This window comes from Eimeria maxima, genomic scaffold (genome assembly GCF_000499605.1).
Source record: "Eimeria maxima Weybridge genomic scaffold, Emw_scaff1165, whole genome shotgun sequence".
Classification (NCBI taxonomy): domain Eukaryota; phylum Apicomplexa; class Conoidasida; order Eucoccidiorida; family Eimeriidae; genus Eimeria; species Eimeria maxima.
In genome coordinates, this window is record NW_013564183.1 from 1 (window position 1) to 8,912 (window position 8,912).

The 8,912-nt window shown below is 53.1% G+C and overlaps 2 protein-coding genes across 2 annotated transcripts; one reads left to right on the forward strand and one right to left on the reverse strand.

The window, feature by feature from the left end:
* On the forward strand, positions 1 to 640 carry EMWEY_00049350 (hypothetical protein; the record flags this gene model as incomplete). Its single annotated transcript, XM_013479478.1, has 1 exon — positions 1 to 640. A coding segment is annotated over one exon (640 nt), but the record flags the coding sequence as incomplete, so codon positions are not given.
* A 1,314-nt stretch (positions 641 to 1,954) lies between these two features.
* Positions 1,955 to 8,107, reverse strand: EMWEY_00049360 (pre-mRNA splicing factor RNA helicase, putative; the record flags this gene model as incomplete). Its single annotated transcript, XM_013479479.1, has 11 exons — positions 1,955 to 2,242; positions 2,546 to 2,721; positions 3,061 to 3,319; positions 3,678 to 3,979; positions 4,301 to 4,521; positions 4,763 to 5,032; positions 5,692 to 5,885; positions 6,128 to 6,373; positions 6,743 to 7,542; positions 7,648 to 7,686; positions 7,789 to 8,107. 11 exons carry the CDS (start codon positions 8,105 to 8,107, stop codon positions 1,955 to 1,957), a joined length of 3,114 nt encoding a protein of 1,037 aa, XP_013334933.1.
* Positions 8,108 to 8,912: the final 805 nt, after the last annotated feature.

An 8,912-nucleotide genomic window follows, 5' to 3' on the forward strand; every position in this document is an offset into this window, starting at 1 on the left:
CAAACCTGAAGATGATAAGGTTGAGAAACCTGAAGATGATAAGGTTGAGAAACCTGAAGAACCTCAAAGGCCTGGACATGGTCCACCTCAAAGGCCTGGACATGGTCCACCTCAAAGGCCTGGACATGATGGGGGACACCCAAGTAGGGGATCAGGCCGAGGAGGTCTCATCCCAAAGAGATTTGCAGGCAGACCAGACAGAGGCAGCGAGCAGAATCAAGAGGAGGAACAATCAGGAGGCCAGAATTCTGAGAATTCAACCCGCAGTGCGGAGTCAGATGGTGAGCAGTATGATCAGCAAATAGATGACCACCAGTCTCAGCTTGCTGAGGACCTGGAACTCGCAGCGAAGGAAGCCAGACAAGCAGCGTTCCGACTGCGCCGCGCGGCAGCTGCAGCGCGCAAGGCCGCCGCCGCAGCCCGTGAACGAGTGGAGGCAACCGGTTTTGAAGGCGGCGCTGAGCCCTCTCCTCCTACCAGCTCCACTAGTTCAGGGGACTCCGGCGCAGACAGCTCCGATGATAGGGAAGGACGAGGAAATGATTCGGCTGAGCAACAGGAGAGAAGCGGTCACCAGAGTTCCAACGGCGAGTCTAGCCGTGGGGCCCTGAGCCGCAGTCTCCGGGGATATCGCATGTAAAAAAATACTGCGACAGCTCAGATACGAGAACATCAGGCAGCCAGTCTGAATTTTACAAGCACCCGCAGTGACAGATGATTCCGGCAGTCTGTGGCCAAACACTGCGTTTGTCGCACAGATCTTTTGACCGTAGAGTCTTCTCGAGGTAGCTCTAGGCGGTCTGCGCTCTTCGCTTGCCGCCAACAAGCATCGATGCCACAGCGAAAGGAAGATTCCGGTATTCTCCGTGGCCAAAACAGTGTTCCACAGATGAAGACCGCTATCTCCCGAGTTTTTCACTAGAATAAAGCCGCATGCGTATACAACTTACAATGAAATAAATGAACCTTTCAAGTAAAAGCCTAACAGATGATGATTGAGCTATTACAAGTGTTTTGTTGGCCGACAACAGTCAAAGGTCTAAGTAGTTAAGCGAGGAAACACTTCCACACTTTCTTCTAAATTAGTGTGCATGGTATAGCTTCTGTAACATGGGGGCTATGTTGTAGCTTATGAATGAGGTGTGCAACGCAGAACTACAGCACTATTCATTTAGTAACGCAAGAGGCAGTGCTTCTTGTCCCACCTGATGGCCGCAGTATTACTAGCCGCACACGCACAAAATCATGGCGAGTTCTGTAGTTCCCAAAACCGGCCGTCGAATCGACGAAACACATACGCCGACAAATTCACAGCAAGTTTGGGCACAAGATTTCTGCTTCAAAAGGCGAACCTGGTACTGTAAGCCACAACTTTGTCTCCCCTTCTGCCGACACGGCGCAAACCTCCGCCTAGCGAGCAGCATCTAGAGAATATACGTCCAGGTGTTCAGCCCAAATTCTGGTCCTTCAATTAATTGAGCTGCTTGATGTGCTGGCACAACTTTCGTCATGCTCTGCTTCCTATGTGCGGTTTACTCTCCTTAGGAGGCTGATACATGGAGTCGAGATGCGCGAGCGCACTGACTACTATCCCAGAGTTTTGTGTGCTCAGCGTTTTGCCGGTTCAACTTTGTCTGTTGGCCGTGTGTGTAGTCTTTGCCAGTGACTGCAGACATTTTGTGAAGCAACGTCTGCAGGCTAATACAATTAGTCTGTTGCCAATGCTCCTGCGAGCCTCAATACACTACGCGAAGAGTTCAACATGCTCGTGCTGAAGCGGGGACAGTTATTCTAGCCATTGTCATCTTTTTCTGTTTCGCTTGATTCTACTCCCCCCAAGTTTTGGAGTAACCTAGGTTGTGGGTTGACAGGTGAGACTGAGCTGTAGAACTTAGTACGCCACCGTGAGCATGGCGGGGCAACATACTAAAACAAACATTCTCGGAAGCCCTGCTCATGTAGCTGCTCCCATAGCCGTGTCATCCTGTTTGGGTCTGCCAAGGGCCTTCGGCATTTTGCCGACTTGCAGCTCCTGTTGTTTGTAGAAGTGGGGAGCGACTTCGGCGAGCCATTCTGGTTTGACTTCGCAGACACTGCGCATATACTCCTTCGTTGTCAGGGCGAGTTCCGTGTACACCACAAACCGTGGATACTGCCCAAACAAAGAAGAGTGTGGATGGATTTCCACCGTGTGCGGATGCTTCAACGTAGTGAAACTGCCGTGGCGATTCAGCCGCGCCGCCTGCGGAGAGCATGAACCTTTCAAGACACGGGCAACTAACAGCAGGAATAAACCACGAATTTACCACAAAGACAGGATGATGCGTGCTTACTTTGTAAGTTCACTCGCTGGCCAAGCAGCCTGGCTAGCTGGCCCATAAGGTAAAAGTCCTAGTGAGTAGTTTAATATAAAATACATATGCGGCATTTTTATATAAAGGCTTTGCATCTACTTCCCGGGACGTCAACGCCCACTACCTACTGATCCGACGCATCTTCCGCGATACCCAAGTTATGGCAGATAGGGAAATGCGCCGTCACCTACCTGGGTAAAAAAGCCAGAGGTGATGGCTTTTCGGATGGGTTCATCAGCACCCTCGCACGATTTCTCCTCGAGTTCAACTCGCTCCAGAAGTCCCTGCAATTGCTCTCGCACGTCTCGAGCGCGCTGCATTGACCGATGCTGCACAAAATTCTCGTAGCACCAAGCCACCGAATAGCCTGCACCGGACAGCGTAGGTCACATCTGTTTACCGTAGTAGTGCAATCAGATATGTGCTTTTGTACGCATCGTGCTGCACGCATAAGTGCTTGCACAGATGCTTACGAACTCCTGCCAGATGCTCGCACACTAATAAGGTCACGCCGGTGCTGGCACTTGGCCCTACAGCCTTATCTGCTGCCTAGGGTGATTGGAGCTTAGACAGCTAGTACGGATAGCTTGTGTGCTAGCTGCGCAACGGAAAGCGAATGTCTATGTGTCGGGGTGCTGGGCAACGCTGGGGTTGGGGGAGAAGCACAAGCCAGTGCAGCAGCAGCACTAACGGCGTAGCTACTGACCTGTGTCTAGCCACTGCTCATAGACGTTAAGAAGAGTCAAGGGGTCTCCGCCTGGCTTTGCGAATGTCTTCCTGGCGTTGTCTGCGTGAATGGCTTTGTCCTTAGGGCGGTAAAAGAGCATGTTTCCCACGCCCAGCATGGCGCACACCGTCAATGCCTCGGAAACGCATCCGTATTTCTCGGAGTTTACAATGAACTTGCTGAACATAGGGTCTAGCGGAAACTCAGCCATTCGCCGACCAAGCTTAGTGAGCTCCCCCTGAGCCGACCCACATCACAAAGAGGTTGAGAACGTAAATAGTTACGATGATATCTGTTGCAAGAACAACAGCGCTCAGCAAGGCCCTTGTGCCCCTCTCGCGCTGCAGGACAGGTGGAGAATCCCAGTAGGCAGCATGACGCCATCACATCGAGGGTCTGGTGCCTCTTTCAGAGCAAACCACGCAGAACAAGGTTATGCTCTAGATGCCAAACGTAAAGCCACCACAGAGACAGATATGCAATACCAATAGTTCACAGCCTTTAGTCCTGAGCTACAGTGAAACGTGTTTGTCCTCTCCGCTTTCCAAGCAGCATCGACGGGTTTTATGTTTTTATGTGTAGGAGTCTAGGGACACCTGATCGTTAAGGGCGGCGAGAGCATAGAGAAGCTCCAAGGCACTTATGAGAGCTTCTGGGGCTGGGGGGTCCATGAAGTCGAACTTGAGGAGATCGTCGATGCCGAGGCCTTTGAGGGTGAGCACAACATGACTGAGATTGGCTCTTTGGATCTCAGGAACATTTGCGTCCTCCATCTCCTTCTCGAAAGAGTATCGGGTGTACAGACGGAAACAATGCCCAGCACGGACGCGCCCTGCGCGACCAGACCGCTGGTTCGCCGCTGCCTTTGAGCAAGGCACGGTCACCAGCGCGTCCATACCTTAATGCATGCATGCACCCAAACGCAAGAATGCATTGCACAATAACCCAATGCCCCTCATACAGCCAACCCAAGTCTGACGCAGATAAGTGCGCATAATGGATCCATTGTAACTCTCGAGACAACGGCCTCAGTCGCCGAGAGGGCTAATACGGCCCTTTTGTGGGCGTACATTCAGGATCGCCCTGGCTAGGATTTCCTCGCTGCGTTCCTCCCTGTCAGCCCTATCACATCTGTCTACCTTGTCGCGTACCTTCCACTCCCTGCGGCTGGGTTATTGCATGCTGCTCCTGTGCGCATCGGCGGACGGCTGTGGCTCACCTGTCTTGGCACTGTATTGGTTTTCTCTGCAGAAGCCGCAATCCACCACGTAAACAACTCCTTCAAGGGTAATCGATGTCTCGGCGATGTTGGTGGCAAAGACAGCCTTGCGCGCCCCTGGCGGAGTCGGCTCAAACACCCGAGCCTGTTGGTCCCCTGGGAGAGACGAATACAAGGGTAGCACAATTAACTCCGCAGCCTCCGTCCCTCGGCCTTTCAAGCTGAAGCAACAAGTGACATATGACGCCGGACCGAACACCTTTCACAGTATTCCGACAAATCGAGAGGGCCATCGTGGTACTGTGCAAAACAACAAACTCCGTCAACCACACCAGGCGGGAAGACGCAACAGTAAAAAGGCAGCGATGGCGTATAAAAATAAGCTCTCTCCTAGCTCCAGCTTAGGCAGCAGCAACTGCGGCGCAAGTGTAGCGAAGGCGCTGTTAAACAACAATCACTGACCGCCTCTGGATCTCCTCGACGGCCTCATCGATTTCCTGCTGACCCGGGAGAAAGAGAAGGATGTCCCCTGGAGGCTGCGTGAAGTGTAGCTGCAGAGCGGTCACGACTGCAGCATCTAAGAAGTTAGCCTCAGGACTCTTCGTGTAATAAATCTGCACTGGGAACCGCCTTCCTGGGATCCGAAATATCGGTGCATCATCAAAATACACCGAAAATTTCTCTGCCTCCAGCGTTGCCGAAGATATTATTAGGCGAAAGTCCTCGCGATACCTACAGACAAGACAGGGTTTGCAGTCCTAGCATCACCTTGCCTTCTTAAGCATGGGCAATCCAAACCTCAAAACCAACGCCACTTTAAATTCTCAAACCGTTTCTCCCGCACGAACGGGCCACCCTGAAAACATGTGTGTCCCCCAGGTGTCGCTTTGCAATCTTCGCTGAATACCGCGCCTTGCAGTCAAACGGTCTACTGCTGCCTACACAGGGTGCATATTCTGGACGCATTCCATTGTTCAATATAGGCATAGCTTACACAACCAAATAAAGACGAGAACCTTGACCCACAAGCGAGGAAGCGCAAACATGTGGAAGGACCGTAAGAACACCTGTTAGCTCCATCTAACTACATCTAACTACCCCGGTAGGCCTCAGTTGCCGTCTGTACAGCCCTACGGGACTACACTTTAGGTATTTCCTATGCATTCGATGTAGCTGTGGCTTCTCCTAGTTCTCAGCGCGTTTGCTCCAGCCCGCGACAGGGAATCGTGTGTGTTTCTCCTGCTGCAGTGACTAGCCGACAAGTCTGCCTGGCGCTCACGTGTACTCCCTAGCAGACTGACGATACCTAAGGATTGAGCCACACGTTTTAAAGACTCCTCGCGAAGGGGGGAGGTGGCATTACTACCTCTATGATTCACTGCGAAGGATACCTGGATAGGTCCTTGACAAGCGCAAAGAGGACATCTGTGTGTAACGTTCGCTCATGGGCCTCGTCTATCATTAGGGCAGAATAAGATTGAAGGTCAGGCTCCGTGAGAAACTCTCGCAGAAGCATCCCATCCGTCATATACTTCAGCTCCGTCTTGTCGCTAGTGCAGTCCTCAAAGCGGATCGAATACCCCACCTAAGCCGCACATGCCACACGCGTTCTCCTGCTAGCTGCAGATAGGCATCTCAGAGCCCTTTCCAGCCAATAAGCGTGCCGGCTGATTGCCACCAGCTGCACGCGAAGGTAGGAACATGGCAGGGTGGCTGAAGAGGCGCTGCCCCTCCAGCTGCCACGTGTTGTCGATTGGTGGATATTTGTGTTTGTGTACGAGCTTGGTTCTCAGGTTTAGAGTTAAGCGTTGGGAGTGCGGGAAGCACCTCCAGGCCTAGGCGGCAGCCGACTTCTTGGGCAACTCGCGCTGCTACGGACATGGCTGCAATGCGCCGCGGCTGTGTACAGCCTACAACCCCTGCCTTGGCATACCCAACCTCCCGCAAGAACTGGGGTAGTTGAGTCGTCTTTCCCGATCCAGTCTCTCCCACAACCACGAGCACGGGATACTTCGCAACTGCCCGTAGAAACTCCTCTCGGTAAGCGTACACAGGCAGCAAGCGACGCTGCTCCTGCAGCACAAGCAGCGGAAGCATCGAATATTCCATCCCACACACGAGCACACACTGCTACGCGAGCACATTCAGCGGCTTGTTGGCACCAGCACGGTGAACAACAGCTCATAATGCAAATAAGAGTACATAAATGCGCTTTCCCAGCAGAAATCCTAGCCACCTAGCCAGCGTGCCACCAAGGGAGCAGCAAGCGTAACTTTGGAGGAGAGAGCTACGAAGCAGGCGCCGACAGAGCTCAACAGATGCAGAGGCATAATGACATCAAATCGAGCCCAACCCATCCGAAGAAAAGGAGAGTGAGATGAGGCAGGAAGGCAGAACATGCGCGACAGGAGAACACAGGAATACACAGCACCACCAACAGACCTGCAAGCTCTGACCCTTGGTTTTGGGGGCCGTCTCTGGAGCTTGAACGACCTTCTGGACGTTGGCATCCGTCTCAGGCATTTGGGTCCCATGCATCTCTCTGGCTTCGAATTCAATCGCTGCTCCAGCCTCGTCGACGAGCTTGTAGGCAGGGGCCTGCTCTCTGCCTTCTTTGGCCCCGAAGCGGACCAGGGCAGCCTGAGTCTTTTGCTTCTCCAACAGCTGCTGTTCCGAAAGCTGCTGCTTAGGCTCTTGATAGGGCTGGTGCATCACGCGCAGGCGCGCCTGGAGGTCTTCGTCGTACGCCTCCGGCATGATGTATCCCTCGATTTCCTCGCGGCCCTGTCTCTCCTGAATGGCTGTCTTTGCCAGTTGGAGAGTCTCCTTCCGCAGCTCAAGAGCTCGGCGCTCTTCAGCAGTCAGCTTATCTCCAACCTGGCTATACAGCCACTCCCTATCCTGGACTTTCCTCTCCTGCAGTAGCACCTGGTCTCCCTCTCGCTTCTTGAGGTACGCGCGACGGGCTTCCTCTCGCAACCGCTGCATGTATGCCTCATTGTCCTTCAGCTTTTCGTTGGGCCGCTTCTTAGCCTCGAGTAGCACGTCTTCTACCGTTCGCAGCTCCTTTGCAGGTTCTTCTGCTGCTGCAGCTGCAGCTGCTGCCTCCTCGGCTTCCCGCTGTAACTGCTGCTGGCGCGCTGCTGCAGCGCCCACCTTTTTTTGCGACGCAGCATCTCGCGCGCGCAAGCGCGCTGCAAACGCTGCTGCTTCTGTGGCGTCCGAGTCCTCATCCCTCTGGCCTGCAGGTGCGCAAACACAAATAACACCTAGGCTGAAAGCAGGCTGAAAGCTTTACTGGTACACAGCATGGCGCCCAAGCCTGCGAGACGCAGCTCAGTGCGCACAGCGAATAAGCTCGCAAATGCCGATGATATCCAAAGGACCTGAAGGAGCACACCCTACTGCTTATGCAGTGTTCTCGTGCAAGTCTGTCATAATTCTGTGTTCGTGAGCACAGCAAGCATCATGAGGAATTGCGGTCTAACCATTTGTCTCCTCATCCCTGAGCCTCTTCCTGCTTTCACGTGCAGCTTTATCTGCGACCTCTTCGGCGGCAACTGCTCTTGATGCTGCTTCTGTTGCTGCTGCCTCTGCTGCGGCCATACGGCGAAGCAGCTCGGGGGCAAGTTCGTCGGCGTCCTGCCGCGGAAAGTGCAGCTCCTTCTGGAGTGTCAGAGACAGCTGGTGAGAGTTCGGTGCACCATCTGCTGCAGCTTGAACCGCAGCCACGAGGGAGCGCGTAGCAGCCCCCACACGGCGCTGCAGCTCCTCCCGCAGCCAGGAGGAAACCTCTGGGAACGACATTGAATGTCGAGGGCGTGTGTTTGGTGTTTTAATATGCCACTTGCAGTCCACAGTGGCTATATACGAAGCCACCAAGTCGATAAATGGCAGAAACAAGCCAAATAAAACATAAACCCCACAGGACCCTCGCGCCCTATGGTGAATAAGAGGGAAAAGATTGCACGGGCATCGTCCAGCGCTGCCGCGGCCTCGAAGTATAGAGGGCAAAATCCGGGTGATTAAGCTTGCTGGCCTTGTTATTATGACCTCCTATCCATTTCATCCGCAGCTTTTTCACCTAAAATTGGGGGATTCCAACAGCCGAAGCCAGGGTTTCATAAACCGACATGCGGGGGTACCACAAGCTCCCTAGCTGCCGTTTCCTCCTATTCCAGTGAGGGACAAACAAATATAAGACAAAATAATCCAAATAACCATACATTGTGAGACCTAGTGGCAATAGACAAACCAAGGATCCACAGGGCTCAACGGGGGCCCCAAGTGCCTTCGTCGGGGCCCACGGGGGCCCTGCTGCCACAAGCAGCAGCGACCGGTAAGAGTACGCCACATTCGACAAATGAGGTTTATTATATCAGATTAAAGGGTCCAAAAATCAGGTTATTGAGTGGGCTTGCCCTGTACCATTCAGACTGCCTGCCAAATCTTGCAGTGCCCGAGTTTTCGGTGCTTCATGGTGACGTAGGGGAATTCTAGCACGGAATGCAGAAGTTCGATTTGCTACTGCTTGCCTTCAGTTTGCTTAATGATGGCCAAATTAGTGTTTAAAACCTGTGTAAATTGTTATTCCGTTCATCCACAGGGGGGT